The sequence below is a fragment of the Muscardinus avellanarius genome, assembly GCF_963383645.1.
Source record: "Muscardinus avellanarius genome assembly, chromosome: 4".
Taxonomy (NCBI): Eukaryota; Metazoa; Chordata; class Mammalia; order Rodentia; family Gliridae; genus Muscardinus; species Muscardinus avellanarius.
Window position 1 is genome coordinate 31,001,459 of NC_137789.1, and position 22,356 is coordinate 31,023,814.

The window sequence follows — 22,356 nt, forward strand, 5'->3', positions numbered from 1 at the left end:
ACCGGCTTGAGAACTTTAAAACTAATTGAAAAGATTAATTTCTACCTGGCACATTACGGTACATTTTTATTTTATTATAACCTCAGGAATACACATTTTTATTTGATGGTCTCAGATTTCTTTTAAGAATAGCAAAACTATAAAGTGAGTTAATAATAAAAACAACCAAAAAAATTTTATAAGACCAGAATTTTGAGTGTTCTCATAGGATTAATTTACTTCTGTAGATCTGATTCATTCTGAGAATCACATATTAACTTTAAAATTGTAATAGGTTATATTAAGAATTTTTTAATGTGAAGAAACTTTAAAAGTCACGAATATCAATTTGTTTTACAAAGTTTTCTATTTAAATACATCTAAGAGCCAGGCGTGGTAGCGCACGCTTGTAATCCCCTCACTTGGGAGGCTGAGATAGGAGGATCACGCAGGTTCGAAGCCAGCCAAGTTGGCTTAAGAGACCCTGTTTCCAAAAATAAAAAAAAAGTATAAAATAGGTCTGGGAGTGTAGCCCAGAGGTAGAAGGGTTTCCAGGAACCCCAGTACCACAAAAACAAAAACAAATAAATAAATAAAAATAAAAATAGATAAATAAGTAAATACATCTAAGCCGGACGGGTGGCTCACGTTTGTAATTCCTGCACTTGGGAGACCGAGACAGGAGGATTGCACAGGTTCGAAGCCAGCCTCTGCCACTTAGTGAGGTTCTCAGCAACTTAGTGAGACTCTGTTTCAAAATAAAATATAAAATAGGTTGTGAGTGTGGCCCAGAGGTAGAGGCCCTCGGGTTCCATCCCCAGGACCACAAAAATAAATATATCTAATACATAAGATAATGTCAATATATGCTTTTGGTATTTCTTGATAAGTTTTAGTATTGTTCTCATACTAGAATGTTTCAGCATACCAGTTTTGTAAGCTTTTTATCATAATATTTTTCATTTATTTTGTGCCAAATATATTAGTTAAAAGCTCACTAAATACTTTAAGAAATATATTTCATGTACACTTAAGAAATAAAATGCAGCAAGCATTTTCCACTAATATACAAAAAAGTTCCTTTTGTTGTTTGTTTATTTATTTATTTATTTATTTATTTATTTATTTATTTATTGGTGGTGCTGGGGGTGGAGCACAGGGGCTTTCTACCTCCGGGCTATACTCCCAGACCTATTTTATATTTTATTTGGAAACAGGGTCTCACTAAGTTGCTAAGAGCCTAAGTAGCTGAGGCTGGCTTTGAACCTGCGTGATCCTCCTGTCTCAGCCTCCCAAGCATGGGGATCACAAAGCGTGGACCACCACGCCCGGCTTTCCTTTTGTTGTTTAAACTTCAATCTTATACACACAATGAAAAGGAGAAAAATATGCTAAGTAGCCATGTAATAAAATATTAAGTAGGAAATCATCAGACTTTCTTACCATTTGGTCTTGATTCAACAACCCAACTAAGGAAGCAGGAAGCGATACACGTGTCTCCCTAAGTTTCTTAGCAAGAAGGAGTGTAATTTCTTTTCTCAAGAACAAAGTAAAGAAAGAGGGGGAAAAAAAAACTCCACAAGATGATATAAAACCAATCTAATAATGGAAGGTGAGTCATCTTCCTGGATTCAGGGTCTATTGGGTCACAGTGCAGAGAGTAGTTTTGCAAGTGGCAGTGATGTTTTAGCAGAGCATTCGTTACAAAATGTTCACATTATTCAATTTTATTCCCTTAATATTATGGAACAGATAGTTGAAGAAACCAAATTCAGAGATGAACTAGCTTGATTAGTATTACATGGTAGGTACCAAGTTTGGCTTAAGCATTTCACAATGTACACACATATCAAAACATCATATTGTACATAAAAATAAAATATAATTTTGTCATTTACACTTCAATAGAGAAAAATTAAAGAAATTATATAAAAATAAAGCAAAACAAGAATTCATTTTCTTAAAATTTATAGAAAAGGTGATGAACTTAAACTCAGATCTTCAGAGATTGAGTGTAGCCCCAAGGCAAGAAACAATATCTATCAGGAATGATTCTAAACATTATTAATACTCATTAAATTAACCTAGACTAACACTGAAGTACTAATTTAGATAAAGGTGCAATTTTTGGTCAACAAACATATATTAAATGTGACATATGCCCAGTTTAAATCTTGGCTTAAAGGAGAGGATGATAAAAAGTACAACAGTATAGTTCTTTCCACTGGAGCTCAGAGTTTAGTAAGAGAGAAAGACAAATAATTTCAATATAACACATGCTGTATAACATTATATGCTGAAGACGATTTGGTTTATAGCAGGTACAACGAATCAAAACATCAGACTCAGAAGCACTCAAGGAACTGTATTTCTTCTGGGATCCCTGTATAGAATTGCCGTTATTACCTCTCCTCTCCCATAATGCCTTGTTTTAATACAATTGTGAAGTATTTGACTACATGTCAACTTCTATTTTCAAAACTTCTTCAAAGACAAGAAACAGGTCTTACCTTTCATAGATCCACAGAAGCAAATATAAGATCTAGAACTAATAATTTTTTAAAAATCGACTTCCTGATGCACTCAGGAAGTTGAGAAATTGTTGGAGATATGTCATGCGTACTTTTATGAATCAATTTGATCAGGCCATAGTACCCAGCTACTAAACACTAATCTAGTGTTGGCGTGAAAGTATTTTGTTGCTATGGTTAATATTTACAGACAGCTTTAAGTATAGATTACCTCAATACTGAGGTAGGCCTAATCCAATCACTCAAAGAACCCTAAAGAACAAAACTGTGATATATACTCTAGGAAAAAAGAGTGTTGCCTAGACTACAACATCAGCTCTTACCCAAGGCTTTTAACATTGCCACTAGCCTACAGATTTCAGTTTTATCAGAAATAAGCTAATTCCCTGAAAGAAATATACATGGGAAGGGGGTATCTTCCTATCTTCTTTCCTTCCTCCTCTTCCCTCTTTCCCTCCTTTCTTATTCTTTCTCTTTCTTTTGTACCTTTGTGTGTGTTGATTTATAAATTTCTTTATTGAAGCAGTATTAGAAGAATAGACCCAGTGTTTAAAACTTGGCTAAATGACACTTAATAAAATAACCAAATTATATTATGTACACATTCAAATGTATCACAATGAATCCCATTATCAGTTAAAATCATAAGTCATCAACAAAAAATAAAATAATAAAAATATGAAGACCACAAAAAATGCTAGTTCAGGTAGAAATAATGACTTTACTTCCAGATGTGTTGAATTTCAGATAGATGGAAAAACCCAGCAGAAATATCGAGAGAACAGTGAAAATATTAGTCTTAAGTTTATAAGAGAAATTATTACATCAAAATATATTGTTCAGCCACAATAAATATAGCTTCTGGATGGTTTAAAAAAAAGCACATATAACACATATTTGTAGTGACACTGAAATTTTTTAACTATAGCTCATATATACTAGCGCTAGTTATTATCTAAACATAATTTACTTTCAAGCCTATTATAGCCAAAATGTTAAATTTGCCTAGAAATAAAAACTCAGTGTCTTTCTATTTAAAGCAATTTCTTCTTGTATAATATCCTCTCAAGAGTTTTAAACCTGCTGTCAGGGACACTGTCTCCCCCTACTAAACTTCCCTTGCCTGGGGCATCTTGGTAAAGGTGAAAGTTTGCACATCACCATGACAATAGATGGGAGAAGAGGCTCTCTGCTAGTGGAACTGGCTAAACAGGGAGGCTAAACAGAAGGATAAGAGGTTCAAGAACAGCTTCAGCAATTTAGCAAGACCCTGTTTTAAAATAAAAAATAAAAAGAATTGGGGGTATTTTTTTGGAGGTAGAATACCCTTGGGTTCAATCCCCTGTACCAAAATAAAATAATAATAATAATAATAATGATGATGATGATGATGATGATGATGATGATGGAGGAAGAGTAGGGATATTTCTGTATTCCACAAGCTGCCCTCTATATGCTTGTTGACCTTCACTGAGACATTCTGTTCCTCCTCTACTGGATATGTTGCTCTTTGTTTGGGGTGTTTATAACTAAGCCAGGTCTACTTTGGGTAAATTTACAACCAGCTATATTAGGAGTAAAATATCAGGTAAGTCAGTAGCCACAGGTCTGTGCATTTATTTTACTTTTGTTATATGTTTTTAAAAAATACTATTTCAATTCTTTCTAGGGTGAAAAGAAAGAAACCTTTGGCTAATAGAGTTCCTTTCCTACCATAGCTATCTAAGGAATAATTTCTGATCGTAATCAACTCTCATTCATTGAACCATCAATGGACTTTCTTCAGAAAATAATGTGATAATGCACAAGCTGCTAAAAGTTATTTTCCCCAGTGAGTCTCACTACAAATACTAAAATTTAGGTACTCTACTATTTAAAATTTTTTCTGTGGAGTAGACCATTTCTTATATACAGTGGTGAAGAGGAAAAGCTAAGAGGGGACTTAGATAAACTGTTTTCCACAATCTCACAGGCTTAGGTCAAGAGACTATTAACAGAACAATACTTTTAGGATGGGTGGAACAGTCAGTAATCTAAGATATTTATTAAAGGACTCTGTAAAACCAATAAATAATCTTTATTAAAGGACTTTGCCTGGCTGGTTCAAGTAGCAGGAATTGACTTCCAGTTGCTCATTCTACACAAACAAAAACCAATCCCACCATTAAGAACATATTCCCTCTTTGCCCCTAACTCTTGCCTAGACTCATCAAGATCTTTAACACTCAGTAATCAGCAAGCCATATAAACAGGCATCCTTGGCATGTGGCCTAAAGTCACAGCAATGATATCTCCAAAGCAGCCCTACTGCTTTTCAGTGTTTTCCTAAACCCAGACTAGGGCTGTCTGCTCATAGCCAGCAAACAGAGTTTCAAGATACCTACCAAAAAAGCAATAAAATGTCACAGAATGCAATAGGAAACTTTCTTCTTGTTTCTCTGCATGTAAAAAAGAAATATAATGGTTTTAATTAGTAGAACTATGGTGGTTGTTTGCTGCTATCACTGCTGGTTTCTGAGAGGATGATATGCAGCATCACTAATGAACAATTTCTTAGCAATGAGGAAGAGAATAGGACAGAGTCCCCGGGCTCAAAGGAACCAAAACCTGCTATGAGACACAGTATCTACGGTTAAACACTAGCCTCGCTTGCCTTGGCCTCATCCCATTCGTATTATTTAGTGAACTTCCCAAATGTAATTCAGAGCCTGCCAACCAAGTTTGTTGAAAGGGGACTTTTTCACAGTGATGAATGATCATTTTTTTCCTATGTGAAAATACCAATTATCTCCCACCAGAAAGACAATTCTGTGTGCATTTTTAAAGTAATTTATTCTTATTCTCTTATTCTGTTTCACCCCATTGCATGCTTTGAGCTATTTTTCTCCCATCTCAAGCCATCAGTTTTAATAGTTCCTTTTTAAGAATAAAACACTGTATCTCACAGGTTTCAGCAAGCAAGACAAAAAAATGCAGGAGCAGTCAACTGTCTGATTTAGGCTATTGTATTTAGGATCCAATTAAATTCACACTCTCGTATGCTTTTGATGTGGTTACAGATCAGGACAATAAAAAATAAGAAAGCATAAGACCTAATATTAAAATGAGAAGGGATGTGGGGGAAAAATTAAAAATAGTATATCCACTATGTTAGTAGTTTCAATCTCTCAATACAGGGAACTATGCACACATAGTCTTTAGGGTAAAAATTCCTGCAACCTCTCTAGAGGTCAATTTAGTACCATTATCATTATATCATATTAGTACCATAAAGGGTTTTAATATATTCTTTCTCTTGCTTCAGTCACTCTAAGTCTAGGAATGGATTCAAATAATCAAGGACCCATGCAAAAATTATTTACATTATTTATAATAGGAAAAAATGTAAAGTGTCCAAAAATAGGAGAATTGTTAAGTAAATTGTGATGATCATTTTAAATCATCTTTAAAAGAATAGAAAAGAATATGCTCATACTATAGTTGTTGAAAAATATAGGCTACAAAATCTTAGAGAATGTTTGATCCCCTTTTGGTAATAAATTATTTTTGGCACTGTCTCTTAAGTTATAATATGCACATATAAAATAATATACATGTATAATTTTTAATGCAGTAAGTCAATTTTTGGTCATGTATTCCAAAGAATTAATCCAGATATAAAAATCTTTGTCACAAAATTATTAATAATTTAATACTAAAAACATTATAAAGGAAATGTAAAAAGTGAACAATGGTTTAAAAAAACACCTCTTAAAGAAAGCAATTGAAACTATGCAATAATATAAGACATGTTTGTAACCGAGGAGGACTCTAAAGCCTCATCAACTTTAGATTCTGAAAGACTAATAAATGTTGCCTTATAATGTGACCTCATATTAGGGAAGAAAGTTAGAAATTGCCAGAAAGGAAAACACTGATGTTAATCCTTTAACACATTTCACTGAGAGTAATGTTGTAGATTTTAAACTTTTTATCCAGTATTGACAGGACACACATCCACCTTTTGCTAACTGTAGGAAAAGTTATTTCTTGCAGTAGGTAGGTAGGTACCCAGAGGAAGTCTTAAGCAATATCTGGGTGCCAGAAAAGAAAAAGAAGAAGTGAGCAATCAAGAGATAGTTTTATGATAAAGTTTAAATTTTTCAGCAGGGGAAATGCCAAAATTATACCATTAAATGCTTATTCCCAGGTTTTAAAAAGTGTAACAGAGTCTGACAATCCGGGGGAGTCTTGCCATCATGCTCAGAAGAATTTTTTTAAAAAGTCAAATTATAGCAGTGTGGACTCTTTACCCAGGTCTACTCAATAGTGAAATCCTGAATTCAGCATAAAATGAGGAAGACATGACCAGAAATTGCAATAAAATTTTTCACCACAACCATGAATTTTAGCTTTATATTTATTGAGCTTTCAGAGATAACAAGAGGCCTACCTTCCATAGCAGTAATGGCCTTGTCAAAATAAAACATTAAAAGTTTCTTGTCACAAAACAGAACTAAGCAAATTACAGAAAGTCCACAGAGCCAGATGTGCTCTTGGGACCCTGAACCTGCTACTTTACCATAAAAACACTAAGCACTGAGTGAGTGGATCTTGAGATTTTTCCTATATATAACATGGTATTAAGCCAAGAAGACAAGAAAGGCCATACAGTGGCCTCTAGAAGCTGGTACACTAAAATCTGCCTATGGTATGTGAGTATTCATCTACACAACGTCTACCTTAGCATTAGGTGCTAAATGAGACAAACAGACAGTGACCTGTAAGTGCAAAAGGCGGAGGAGAGGAGAGCCCAGACCACATCAGCTGATCACCTTCCACTCTCTGTGGAAGTGCAGGATGTTCTTGATTTCCACGCCAGCTTCAGTTGCTGTGCCCAGCACCAACTGCAGAGGGTAGGAGAAATTCCTGGGGTTGTCCAAACAGATGCCAGTGATAATGGTCACCATGCTGCTGGGATCAGGTGTCCCTGGCCTGGATGAATCCAACAGACTTTTGCAGAAGTCGAGAATATTATAAAGATCCCAGGCATCAGAGTCTGGCTTGGTCATCCTGGGCCTCACCAACCTCTTAGACACAAAGGACTGGCAGAGAATGTACGGGTTCCCTTTTTTAAGTTCACCCTCAAGAAAAGCGATGGCTGCCCTGGCCCTCCGATCTTCCCCCCGCAGGATATACAGTGTGTCCACCACAATCTTCGGTATGATGAAGAAGAACTTACCACTGGTGGCCAGTTGCTGGATGACTGGAAGATGCTCACAGAGGGCCCCAGGGTCAGGGAACAGATAAGGAGTCAATGCTGACCGAGTCTGGGGGCCCCTAAGGGTCTTCTCAAGCAGTGCCACTTCCCGCTGGAGCCAGAGTTGCACGATGTCTTTGGAAAACCTGATCCTTGAAGTTCTCTGGGCAAGCTGCTGAGGTGTATTTTCTGGTCCTTCAAGTGTGCCACTCACAAACACACCTAGCTTGGAGTCAAACCTCAGGAACTGTCCCGGGAGTCTAGTTGCAAAGTGGCCAAAACTTCTGATGAAATAGATGCGCACAGCAGCTTCATCTTGGCTGCTGAGCAGAGGCACGTCCTGTTCTAAGCCCACCATCTCCTGGGAAACCTGCAGTGGACTGTGCTGGCACAAGGCAATGTCCTCGGGGAGCTGAAGGAACCTGGGGAGGTGTGGGCCTGTACAGTTCTGCAACAGGTCATGAAGATGGCGGGACAGGCCCAGGCCTGGCTGCTGAAGGTCTCCCACTGAGGGCAATAGGTTCAGCAGCACCTGCAGGTGCTCCCACAGGATCAGCGAACTCCGCCAGTGTGAGGTGAGGAGGCTGTGGTTGATGCGGAGCCAGCCCAGGACCACCTTTATGGTGGGCAGTAGTCCCTCCGCTGAGAGGATCTGCAATTTCTTTTGAACAGTCTGGAGATTGTTGTGAGTCTGGCCAAGGGAGGTACTCTGTCCCGAGCAGGAACCAGTGTGAAACTCTATCTCAGGAAAGCTGCTCATTTCCTCCTGGTTGCAGAAGGTACCACTGGAGGCAAGGTTGGCCTCAGGCTGGTGCATCAGAAGGCTGCGACTGAAGACAGGAGCCAAGTGCACGGTGTGTTTCCCTGGGCTCTTCTGGCTCAATGGAGCTGGCAGATTTGCAGATATAGATGTTTTCAGGAGATCTAGGAGACGACTGGGAGACTGATGGGCCTTCAGTTTATTCCTGGGATGCACAGCTTGATGTTTGGGTGTGGCCTCCCTTGCCCGCATTGCTTCTGGACTTGGGGAGCCACTGCCTTCTTCATCAGTTGAATCAGAATGAGACGTGTCACTGCTTGTTTCGGAGTGGCTCTGTGAACTTGAAGATGCGTCGTCCTCTTCCTCCATTTCATCTGAGTCACCGCAAGAGTGAAAACCAGCCTCTGAGTTGTAACCTGCACTAGAAACACAGGACCACCCACGGCTCTTCTGGGATCTGCCATGGTGGGGCCAGGAGGCTGGAAAGTCACAGCGTTCTTCCCCAGTCTCCTTCTCTTGGTTTATTTCACTGGGGCCAGCCATCTCCGTGGTCACCTTCCCTTTCCGGAGTTCTCCTTGGATCCGAGCATTCACGTGTTGAATTAGATGAGAGAAGAGGGTCAAGGTGAAGATCACAGCTGGCTTGTGCTGCTTCGAGCCCATTTTTCTCAGGCTGTGCACATTCATAAGGCAAAGGACCACCATGTGGAAGATGAGCAGGTCCGGGAGAAACAAATAGCCTTTGGGGGGCTTTCCCTCCATACCAGCCTGGTGCAGGTCAGACAGACACGGACGATATGAAAGACAGAGACGGAAGTCTTCCAGAACCAGCTGGCACAGGGCAATCAGCCTGGCCACTTTGAATTTCCTCTGTGGCTGCAGGAGGCTCTGAAGGTAGAGGAAGCTAACCAGCAGCCTTTTGTTATCCCAACACTGCCTCTGGCCACGGGAGAGTTTCTTGCCCTGGTACCTTTTCAGACTGCTGTACCTCTTCCCCGCGTGGTCATAGAGTCGTTTGAGGTTCCAAGCTGCCCCTTTAAAAGGCACTTCTGAGTGAACACAGCGCTGATAGAAGTAAGTGGCTTCCACACCATAGTACTTGCTCCCCGTGAGGGCCCCCAGCTGGTTGAAGGGCATACCCATGTGCGGAGCCACTGACAGGGCTCGGTAATAGCATCTTTCTGCCAAGTCCTTTGTAGCCAGGTCTAGGAACTCATTCTGATAGCGGAACAAGTCTCCCAGGTAGAGCAGGCAGCGATGGCAGGCCATGCGAGCCCAGGTGACCTCTTCCTCCGACGTGGGCCCTGCTTTTTTCCAGCCAATCAGGTGGATGGCACTGTGCGGCCAATCTATGCAGCTCTGGAGCCTCAGCTCGTAGTGCCCCTGAAGGAACAGGAAGAGATGCTCATAGAATTTGAGGCCACCCTTGAGGTGAGCCCGCAAAGGGCTCTCCCAGTGCTTGAAGGTGTCTGTGTGCTTTTTGTTGGTCATCATTAGCGTCATGACAATGTCAGAGTACATTTTCCTCCATAACAGCTCTTCTGCCTTTCTCCCATAAGCCACCGGGTACAGGAACATGAGTTTAATGCAGGCTTGCTGAACCGTGTCCCTGAGGGCCAGGACGTGTGGCTTGAACACCTCTTTGTGAGCATTTCCCTTTCGAAGGAACAGATCGAGACGCTGAGCTGCCCAGCAGACCTCCTGGTAGAGGAGTCTGGCCGTGGGGGAGTCTGCCTGGCTTCTCTCCATGGAGCTGGACTGTTTTCCAGTGATGCTTAAAAGACAAAAAGTTCCTTTTAGTGCTTTATAATAACAACTGAAACAACAGTGTAGGAATATACAAGCCTATTTAGACAGAGCATCCCTCAGACCTCTGCCTAAGCATACTGTCCTCTAGCAAGCCAACTTTCACTCCACAGGTTAGACTGGATGACTTCCTCCACACTCACTGGCTTCCCCTACTTTGGGATTCTGAGACTCAATTGTGAAATTTTTCTTTTGTTTCTCCAATGATAGCACATCTATTGTAACTGCCTATGATTCTTTCTTCAAAACCAGGCCATATAATTTCTTCAGGGTAGAGTCTGAGCTGGTTCACCATGCATCCGCAATATCTAACAATGCTTGGTTCAAATGAATGCCCAGTAAATAACAGAAAGTTGAAAAAAGCTATTTCAAATGTCAGTTCCTTGGCTATATTTTTCATGCTATAAATATATAAAAGCACTTCAATTTACTATTTAAGATACATATCTAAAAATAAAATCAAATTTTATATAATTTCCACCATGATACAAACGAAACAAACCATAACAAAATTTAAATTTAAACAAACCTATAGGTTTATTAGAGGATTTATTCTATAATATAGTTAATTTTATTGATAATGTAAATATTTTAAAATATGTTTAAATGCGAAAATACATAAAATCCATTACCTCTGAGTGCAATTTGCTTTTAGACTTTAAGAATATAGGAAGAGGAATACACACCTTATAAGTAAAATATATACCAAAAATAAAAAATAAAAGAGTAAACACAAAATAGAATATGTCCTGCTTTTCTTCATAATAAAAGAAAAGCAAATTAAAGGGGCTAGATATGTAGGTCAGTGGTGTAGCATATGCTTAGGAAGCGTTAGGCCTTGGGTTCAATCCCAATGAAGGAAGGCAGGAAGTAAAGGAGGAAGAAGGAAGGTAAGAAGAAAGGAAGGAAATTAAACCTAAATATTCTATGATGAATGAATTGCATTTTTACATATATACACATTATATAAAATAGAAAATCATTAAGTTCATTAAATATAATTAATTAGACTTATAGAAATAATGATTACTTGGAAAAACACCGGAATGGGAAATAATAGATCCACTGAAAATCATATCTTCAAAAACTAAAATATAACATGGGAAAATTAAAACATTGATGTGATTACAAGTGTTTTTTCCCCTCTTAAAGATTGTTAATACTGTTATTATCATCCTATTTTAACTTCTTAGTTACTATAATTTATAGGCCCATGTCTGAATGACTGACAATTGAGGAAAAATCATGAGCATATATTGGAAATTTTTTATTCAATAACTAGAATATATAGCCTTGCATGTCATGTAATCAAGACTCCTTGGATTCATGCCGTATCCATATGGGGCATCAACAGAGCTAGAACTGCAGATAGAAGTACCTGTGATTTGGGACTAGGATACAAAATGGCGAGGAGAAGGAGGGATGTGAGCCAAGACAGAAAGGGGATTTAGGCAACAGAGCAAGGAAGCAGCCAAAACCCAGAAATCAACCAGCAATGCTAGAGCCTGGGAAATCTCCAGAGCAACACAGAGGCCTTCCAGATGGGTAGCTAAATGGTCAGCCTGGAGTTTCTCAGTTCTGAGAAAGCTGACTGAGGAAGAAGTAGAACTTACCAAAAAGATATCTGCAGAAGATAGACATACGATACCATAGGCACAGAATTCTTCTAAAAGGTAATTTAGTCTTCTATCAAGCCTAAGAATCAGGAACTAGCAGGTACAAGATAAAGACAGGAAAAAAAAAGCTTAAAGCTCGAAACCTGTTAGAATGTTTAAGGAAAAATCACTTCACGTGAAAGTCAGAAAGGAATAAGAATTGACTGAATCATTTCTATTAGACTTTTCTCCCTTTCCCATCCTCTATTGAAGTCTATACATATTGACTTCAGGTGACCATGTCCTGCAACCCTTCTTAGGCAGCTGTAAAATACCTGTTTGCAAAGAATCTAGGCAGGTTCACAACAGGCATGGAAACCTCCTCCTCCTCCATCCCCAGCTCTGTCCCCAAGTTTACCAGCTCTGGTGCAAGGATCAGATGTTAAGACAATTTTGTAAACCTCATAACCCTGAGATGAAACATGGACATTGAATAGACTTAGCTTATACCAAATGGCTAGACACTTAGTTTATACCAAACACTTAACACAGCTTACAAAAACATAGACACAAGAAATGCTAGAAAGCAAACCAGTTCGAAGATGTCTTCAAGACTGTACCTCCATAAGTCTCTCTGTGAGAATCAAAAAGAAGCTTTAGGTAAAATAATAAATCACTCATCAATGTGACAAAATAGGTTTTCTAAAGATATTATGTCTTAGAAATAAATTTGAGAAATCATCCTCCATTCAACATGTCCAGATGAAGTGTAACACTGCTTGACTAGAATCTAATTTCTTTCTCAACAAGACCCCAAAGGCACAAGAAACTAAAAGGCAAATCAATCCATGGGATTGCATGAAACTGAAGAGCTTCTGTACAGCAAAGGAAACTATCAAGAACTTCAACTGAGAGCAAACAGAATAAGAAAAGATTTTTGCCAACTACTCCTCCGATAGAGAACTAATATCTAGAATATACAGTGAACTCAATAAACTCAGCATTAAGAAAACAAATAACCCAATTTAAAAAAATGGGCAAGTGAATTAATACACTTCATGAAAGAAGAAATTCAAATGGCCAAAAAATGCATGAAAAATGCTCGACATCATTAGCAGTCAGAGAGATGGAAATCAAAACTACCCTGAGATTTCACCTAACTCCAACAAGAATGGCAATCATTCAAAACACAAACAACAAATGCTGGCGAGGATTTGGAGAAGTGGGAACTCTAAAACATTGTTGGTGGGATTGCAAATTAGTGCAAACACTTTGTAAACCAGTACGGAGGATCCTCAGAAAAATGGGAACTAACTTATCATTTGGTCCAGCAATACCACTTCTAGGTATCTACCCAAAAGAAAGGAAACCAAACTACCAAACTAATTTCTCAATTGAAAAAAAATTTAAAGAATACTTATAAGTATTCATTATTTTTCTACTGCAAACAATAACAAAAAGCCATGAATTTGGGTCACTTCCCACAAAGATCTAGATTATATGGCATGCAAAACACTTTAGTTCTCTACCCATTTACATATAAAGTTAAAATATAATGATTTCTTCACAAACATTGCAAAACTGAACAATTCCTAAGAATTGTTCATTGTCCCAAAACAGACATAAATACAACCTCCCTGCCCCATATCACACTAATACTGGTCCACAGACTTCCAGTACCTCTTTCCTCCTCCACAGACCTTAGAATAAATTTCCCAGCGGGCTTATGGACACAAGGCAACCCCTCACAGCTGCCATTAATAATGTCATGGACCAATTACAAGCAATTCTGTGAAGCTTGATGTTTCCCAAACAAAGCTCCAGAAAGCCACAAACTTTTATTATAAAAGGGGTAAAACTATATCCCCTCACTGAAATAAATCAATTGGATATTCTCTTTACCTCATTCTTGAGATTGCCAGTCAGCTGGGACCCATAGAACTTATTCCTGCTCAACCTTCTGGATCCCACACTTTAGGCTCATAAAAACCTCTCTTACTTTATTTAGGCACCTGGATTGACTCTGCAAAATTGGCATCAGTTGGTTTCACTGTGGCCAGGAAGGCTGACTCAGCCTGCTTCCTCAATTTAATACAGGGCCAGGTATGATTCAGAATTAGGGACAGCTCTCATTTTTTTTTTTTTTTTTTTTTGCAACCTAAATAGGTGGACGAGTAGAGGGATTCCCTATAATGGTCCATGTAACCAAGGATTAAGCTCTGAAGGATCAGAATTTTTTCATCAATCCAAAAGGATTATCCATTCTCCCAGGTTTAGATCTACTTTGAAGATGTAAATGCTTTTATTTACCCATGGAAGGAGGATCTGATTGTAGTCCCAAGATGCCTTCGGTCTCAGTACATTTTATAACTACTTTTTAGTGCATTGGTCACTGTTTCTGAACTGTAGAAAAGAACAATATTCCCAAGGACATACCTCATGGTTTAAGTCCAGTGAAGAGATTACAATTAGAAGGGCTGTTTATCAATGTACTTGGAAATATTTTGGCCATCTGAAAATGCATATTCTTACTAAACAATTTTCAGTGGAACCTGATATTTTTAGTTCTGTGTCCAGATAATGCCAGTGTTGCTGGTGTGCTAAGCACTCTCTAAATGTCAAGGCTATGGATATTTTAAAGAACAAAGTAGCTGCTTGCAAGATGTTAATGTTTGTCTTGGAGGCAGTAAATAGTATTCCTAATTCCTGTATTTGTCTTATAAATAACTATAACCATGACAACTCTTCTGAATTTTATTTCAAATCTGGTTTTTAAGAACCAAGGCTAAAGCCAGGTGTGGTGGCAAACACTGGTTATCCCAGTACTTGAAAGGCTGAGACAGGATTTTCACAGTTTCAAGGCCACTTCAGCAACTTAGTGAGACCCTGTTTTAAATTAAAAGAAAAAAATGGGATGGGGCTGTGGCTCAGAAATAGAATTCCCCTAAGTTCAATCCCCAGTACCACAAAAAAACAGAACTAAAGCCAACTCTCATAATATTAGAGCAGATCCCCTAATAAAGTCAACACAACTAAAAGAAGATTAAAATACAAAATAAAAAGCCCCGATTCTCACCACATCAAGTATCCACAGCAATGAGAATGATCTGCAGATTCCATATTCCCAAGTCCTACTGGAGGCCCCTGGGTAAGACCTGCTTCTATAACCCAAAGAGCTATACATACTTTGCACAAAAGGCTGATGAAAAGATGTCTCCCTGCTTGTGTGTCAATTAAAAGCAAAACAAACAAACAAAAGATACTTCTTCTATGATGACAGCACTATAGCTGTTTCCTGCCATCCAGCCCAATTGAGTCATTAAAGCCTTGCGTGGTTATGAGAATCAGTAATATTTGAAACATAAGCGTTGGAAACAGTGGAAACAAAAGGCCCCTGAGTAGAGACAAAGTGAATGCCTCTTTGTCATCCTCTGCATCTCTGGGCGTGGTGGCGCACACTTGTAATCCCATCATTGGGGAGGCTGAGACTGGAGGATCCCGTTTCGCGGACAGCCTCAGCTACTTAATGAGGCCCTTCGTAACTTAGTGAGACCCTGTTTCAAAATAAAGAATAAAAAGCAGGGCAGGGGGGTGTCAAATGCCCCTGGGTTTCATCCTTAGAACCGCAAAAAAAAAAAAAAAAAAGAAAGAATAAAGAAAACGTACTTCTCAAAGAAAACAGTTGCCCTACAGCCAGGAGGAAATTATAAGAGTTTCAACCTTTGGGCTCCGTTTTTTTTTTTTTTTTTTTTTATCATTTACAATTTACATACCAAATAGTTTACTGTTGAGAACCATCATTTAACATAAGAGTTAATCCACTGACACATAGAGTAATTTAGATGAAATGGAAAAATTCCAAAAAATATATAAACGAGCAAAATTGAAAAGAAAATTAAAATCTTACTAGACCTATAATAAATAAGGATATTGAAGTAATAAATTTTAAATTTACCACAACAAATTGTACAGTCCTTGATACTTCACTGATTAATTCTATTAAGTATTTAAAGAAGAATAAATATTAATCCTTCACAAGATTTTCCAAAACATGAAAGTAAGAACGTTTTCCAACTTATTCCATGAGATCAATATTGCCCTGATAGGAAAACCATATAAGAGCTTCACAAGAAAACAACAGACCAACATCTCTGATGTAATATAAGTTGAGGAGTTACTCAACAAAGAATTAGCAAAGTGAACCTAACAACTTTTTAAAAGTATAATATCATACCTAAACTAAATTTTTCTTTTCTTTTTTTTTTTTTTTTTTTTTTTTGGTGGTACTGGGGGTGGAACCTAGAGGCTTTCTACCTCTGGGCTATACTCCCAGACCTTTTTTATATTTTATTTGGAAACAGGGTCACACTAAGTTGCTGAAAGCCTCACTAAGTAGCTGAGGCTGGCTTCGAACCCGTGCGATTCTCCTGTCTCAGCCTCCAAGTGCAGGGATTACAAGCATGCGCCACCATGCCCGGCAATTAAATATATCTAAAGAATGGTAATGTACAGTGTGAGATGGTAATGTACAGTGAGAGTTCTTATTCTTAGCTAATTTAAACTGAATTTTTCAAATATGCAGTTTCTTGAATATCTGAAAAACAATTAATTTAACACATTATATCAATATAATAAAGAGAAAAATGTATTCTCATCTCAATAGTACAGAAAAGGCAACTCGCACAATTTAACTCACTTTTATGATGAAAACACTCAGCAGAGCAAGAATAGAAGAAAATGTTCTCAAGGTGACATGGGGCATCTAAAAATTCCAAAGGTGACATCACAATTCACAATGAAGGACTGAATGATTTCTCTCTAAAAGCAAGAGAAAAACAAGGCTATCTACTTTTCTAACTTTTACTCAGTATAATTCTAGTTGTTTAAGCCAGGGCAATAAGACAAGAAAAAAATTTAAAAATGTTCTGATTGAAAAACTATTTCTATTTGCAGATAGCACAATTTTACATCAAAAAAGCACCAAGAAACACAAATAATTACTAGAACTAGTAAATGAGTTCAGCAAGTTTTCAATTGACAAGGGCACCAGGTCAATTTACTTCTATATATTAGCAATGAGCAATTAAAAAATGAAACTAAGAAAAACAACTCAATTACAATGGTATTAAAAAAAAGAACAAAGTCCTTATGAACAAATTTGACAGAAGTACAAATTTGTGCTCTTAAAAACTATAAAACTTTGTCGAATGAAACTTAAATAAGTGGAAAAAATCCATATTTATGAATCAGAACATTCAATAATATAAAATAGCACTAATAGCCAAATTGTTCTATAGATTCAAGACAACCCTATCAAATTCCTGGCTCACTTTCTTGGGGAAATTCACAAGCCAATTCTCACATTAATATGAAAGCACAAGAGGACTAACAATAAATGGGGATGAAACTTAGTGGTAGAGCACTTCCCTAGCATCCACCGGGCCCTGAATTCAACTGCTAGCACCATGAAAGTAAAAATAAAAATAAAAAACTAAAATAATCTTGAAAAAGAAGAAAAAAATTGTTAGCCTCAAAATTAACTAATTACAAACTTCTAACAATGTTATAGTAATCAAGGTAGAATGATAATGGGAAACAGGCATATAAATAAATGAAACAGATGAGCAAGTAAACTCAACAAATTCTTTACAAAGGGCCAATAAATACATGAAAAATTTTCAACTTTATTAACAACAAGAGAGAGGAAAATCAAAACTACACTAAGATTATACACAACCCCAATTAGAATGGCAATCATAAAAAACACAAACAATAATAAATAATAATAAATACAAAAAATACAAATACAGAAATAATAATACAATTAATAATAAATAAAAACTCATAAACTGTTGATGGGATTGAAAATTAAGAAAGCTGCTTTGGAAATCAGTGTGGAGGTTCCCAGAAAATTGGGAATGGATCATCCATATCATCTACCTATACAACTCCTGGCTGGGTATCCTTTCAAAGAGATTGAAACCAGAATATTATATTGATACATGTATATTCATGTTTATAGCTTATCATTCACAATTGTAAATATATGAATATACTTTTCTGCACTACTAAGCTGAGAATACATTTTTATCTTTATTATATTGATATAATATGTTATATTAGTTGGTTTCAGATATTCAAAAAACTGTATATTTGAAAAATTCTCCTTTGTTGTGATATAAAATCCTACGAATCATCTTAGGTGTCTATCAACAGATGAATGGATTACAAAACTATACAATATATACACAGTAGGATCCTACTCAGCCATAAGAAGAAAAAAATTAGGTCATTTGAGGAAAATGGATGGAACTAGAGAATATCATACTGAAATCAGTCAGTCACAAAATATAAAGAGTTAGGCCAGCATGGTGGCACATGCCTGTAATCCCAGTACTTGTGAGGCTGAGACAGGAGGACTACAGATCTGTTGCTAACTTCAGCAACTTAATCAGGCTCTCTGCAATTTAGTAAGACCATTTCAAAATAAAAAATAAAATAGGGCTATGGGTTTAGCTCAGAGGTAGACTGCCCCTTGGTTTAGTCCCCTGTACCAAAGTGGGAAAATTTAAGGGTTATGTTTTATATAAATAAGCTAGGGAGAAATGAAGATACAAAAGGGACTCAAGACAAAGGAAGAGAAACTCCATTGAAGTGGTGGAGGAGGTCTAGGGAAAGGAAATGGGTGGGGAGAAGGAGATTTGATGCAGGAAATACTTGAATTGATACTATGTACATGCACAAAATTATCAATGCCGATCTCAATATCATGTACAAGGAAGGTTAGGAAGAAGGTAGAAGCTCCCTAGTGCTTTGTGCATTTATATCTTCTACCACTCTGAACTTCACTATGATGTATGATTACAATGCACAAATATAACTTTTTAAAAATAAATTCTTAAATTTATAGATAATTGATATGCAATAGTATGCCACAATAATACAGTGTAGAAAAAAATAGTTTTCTCAACAAATGGTGCTGGGATGAGTAGATAGCCACATGCAAAAAAATGAAGTTATACTGGTCACAAAACTGAATCCAAAATGAATCACAAACCAAACATAATAGCTGAAACTATAAAATTCTAAAAATAAAACCTGTTTTACCTCTCAGCAACCCTTATCATTGAATCCTGTAGCAAAGACTGTTAGAACCAAGAGTTCCTGAGGAATTTACAAGTGACCCAGAGTACTGCTGACCATTCTTAGCCAGATGTTTGTTTATCAGACAACAGAGATCAGCCAAAGAGGAATCACCTTGGGCACCACCCAAGAGAGCAACTTCCTCATCAATGTTAATTGTTCTTGAATAGTTTAAAAAGGATACTGGTTGATAAGACTGTAAAGTTAAGGAAGGAGAACTCACTACATCACACTGTAAGGAAGGATTGAGGTCATCTTCACATATCTCCTGCCCACTCCTTCCAAAAGTCCCCTGTAAAGAAAGAGTCCTGGACTCCCAAAGAGCTTCTCTCATTCTTAGAGTAGCCCACATTCTCCCTTGAATGTGAATTTCCTACTTTCCTAAATAAATTTCTATTTTGTTTCCAAAAAGGAGGAGGAAGGAAGGAAGGAAGGAAGGAGGGAAAGAAGGAAGGAAGGAAGGAAGGAAGGAAGGAAGGAAGGAAGGAAGGAAGGAAGGAAATTGAGAAAATATTTGTGATCTTGGTTTGTAGGGGTGCTGGAAAGCAGGCTGGAAGAAGCGCTTTCCCCCCAGTATGAGAAGTTAACTAGAGAAGTCTTCTTCCATATTAGGATTAGAAATAAGGTATTAAAATATAGTTAAGATAGAAGTAAGGTAGGATTGGAAATAAAATCAAGATCCATCCAAGGACAAGGGTAGGGGACCCACAAGGTCAAAGCCTCTAATCTCCAGCTTGCCGGCCAAGGTCTTTGTAAATGGGACCCCATCCCCATATCTCTGAGCTAGATCAGCAAACAAGGCCAGCCTAATCTGCTCTCCAGTGCAGAGATAATCTGTTCTTCAGTGCAGAGATAAGCCTGGCCCAGCCAAGGTGGGTGGGAAAGGCAGAGCAGGCTCTGACGTGTGTGGATGCATGTTTTAAAATTATTGGTTGTACTTGTTTGTCCTTGTATCTGATTGGTTGTATTCTAAGGTTGGCGGGCTCTGACGTGTGTAACCACTCCCTCATGTGTAACCACTCCCTTCTAGGGTTATAAAATCCAGAGCGTGGAGTGGGGAGGGGTCGAACCTCGGCCATAGTGTCTTGGTCTCGACCCCTGGCTAGCCGGGACAATAAACCTCGCTTGTATTTTTACATCTCTTGTGAGTCCTTCGATATTTGGGTTGGTGGGCGATTCTTGGACCCTTCAGGTTGAACAAAGTTTTCTTAGACATGATACAAAACATAAAAGACCTTATTAGACTCTTATGAAGGAATTAATTTAAAAGGCAATCCTACTTTTTTAAATACTAAAAGAAGATTATTTATCACACCTGAACATAAACATTAAAACTATGTAACACCCCCTTCCAATAAGTTACCCCCAGTTGGAAGATGTTTTGGCAGTCAGTATGGCTTCATTAAGTATTTACATATACCTGGCACAGTATGTCTTAATGTTCTGGAGCCTTCAAGGAAGAAGGCATTCTGTATACTTTGGAAATAGCATTTCTTGGCACTCCAGAAATTACTTGGTGCTGTGAAATATAACAGAAAATAGAAGAATCAACTGTTTGTTCTACTGTGCTTCTAAGTAATTAGAATAAAAAAATATTTTTTCTAAAAAAAAAGTTTTTGAAATAGGATATAATTATTCTGTGCCTTCCATAAATACCAAATGTGTTTTCCATAGATACCAAATGTCCTATATGTGGACAGAGTAATAGAAATTTTTGTTTTGATTTGTCTGTATATAACACAAATGAATATCATTTTTTAACATTAAAAATATAATAATTGAAGACAAAACAATAAACCTTTTAGAATACAATAGAAAAAAGTGTTCATGCCTTTGGAAAGCACTCAATATTTAAAGTGCACTAGCCATAATATTGACATATATATATGCATTAGAGTCAAGAACTTCAACTCAAAAAATATATTGAAGATAGTAAAAATTATCTTAGCAAAGGATACTTGTACAATTCTAACAACAAATGGCTAGTATCAATAATACTATTTTAGGTTAATGAATCATAAATGAAAAAGATAATCTTTCTCAAGCACTTCATAAAAAGGGCCAACTAAATGCCAAATAAACATTTAAAATCTTAAATCTCAACAATCAGAAATTTGAAAATTAAAATCATAATTAGATACATGATATATCCTCCAGCTGGAAAAATATTCAAAGTCAGATAAAACCAAGCATTTGCAAAAAACTGCAGTAAAAATGTTTATATATTGCTGATATAATTACTTTAAATATGGTTTGACCTAATTCACTATATTAATACTGAACACTTACCTTACATGTGGCATCTCTAATTTCAAATTTGCACTGTGAAAATCTATTATGCCTGTGTATCATTTGGTATATGCAAAATATTCCTAGCAGCTTTGCCTATAGGTAAAAATAAAACAAAAAAGCCCAAAACAGAAATAACTTATCAACAGTAAGTTGAATGAATAAATTATAATATTTTCAAACAACATTAAAAATAAATGAATCACACTATACACATCATGTGGATGCATCACACAAACACAATGTTGAACAAAAGCAGCAAGCCATAAAAAAGTATAAAACATGATAGTATTTTTCCTCAGGCTCAAAATAACAAAACCAAGAAAAAGTAAAGGAGTAATTATTACAAAAGCAAAGCAAAGACTGTATTTTTCTCTAGAAAGAAATATGTCCATTTTGTATGTTAACTATTTAAAATATAAAACACAATTATTTATGTAAAAATGACAAACTAAGTATATAACAGGTTTTGATTATTCTTATATCTTTAAGAAATTACTACCTTGACTCTTATGGCTAACTTGAATAATCAGTGTCTAAATATTAGCCAACTTGGTTTTCTATTAAATATACAAACTGATTGAACCATATCAATATATACAAAATTATCAAAACAATGATCTGTAGAGTAGGAACTTGAAAAGGAAAAGAAATAAAGAAAACAAAAATATTTCTTTAAAAAGTAGAATTACTTCTCAAATAATCTTTCAAAATATAAATGATCTCTAGGTAGTTAGGATGAATTAGGAGTGGTTAGTCATTTAAATATAGTTAGTAGGACATGATGTGTAAGATTCATTTTAGACTGATATTCTTTGGAAATATTCTAACTACTCAACCTTGCCTATTTTTCTAGCTATAGTATATTGAAAATTTCATATTTTATTTTTCTTTCATTTTCAGCCATGAAATTCAAGCTGCACTCTCAGATGTAAATGATAATATCTTTATCTATCATGAACTATATTCCTTTTTAAAGTATGTAGCTTTATAATAAATCCTTCATAAAATGAT

General features: G+C 36.8%; 1 protein-coding gene across 1 annotated transcript; it reads right to left on the reverse strand.

Moving 5' to 3' along the window:
* Window positions 1–7,312: 7,312 nt before the first annotated feature.
* Window positions 7,313–10,258, reverse strand: LOC308261815 (nonsense-mediated mRNA decay factor SMG5-like; the record flags this gene model as incomplete). Its single annotated transcript, XM_080693967.1, has 1 exon — window positions 7,313–10,258. One exon carries the CDS (start codon window positions 10,256–10,258, stop codon window positions 7,313–7,315), a length of 2,946 nt encoding a protein of 981 aa, XP_080550093.1.
* Between the last annotated feature and the right edge of the window lie 12,098 nt (window positions 10,259–22,356).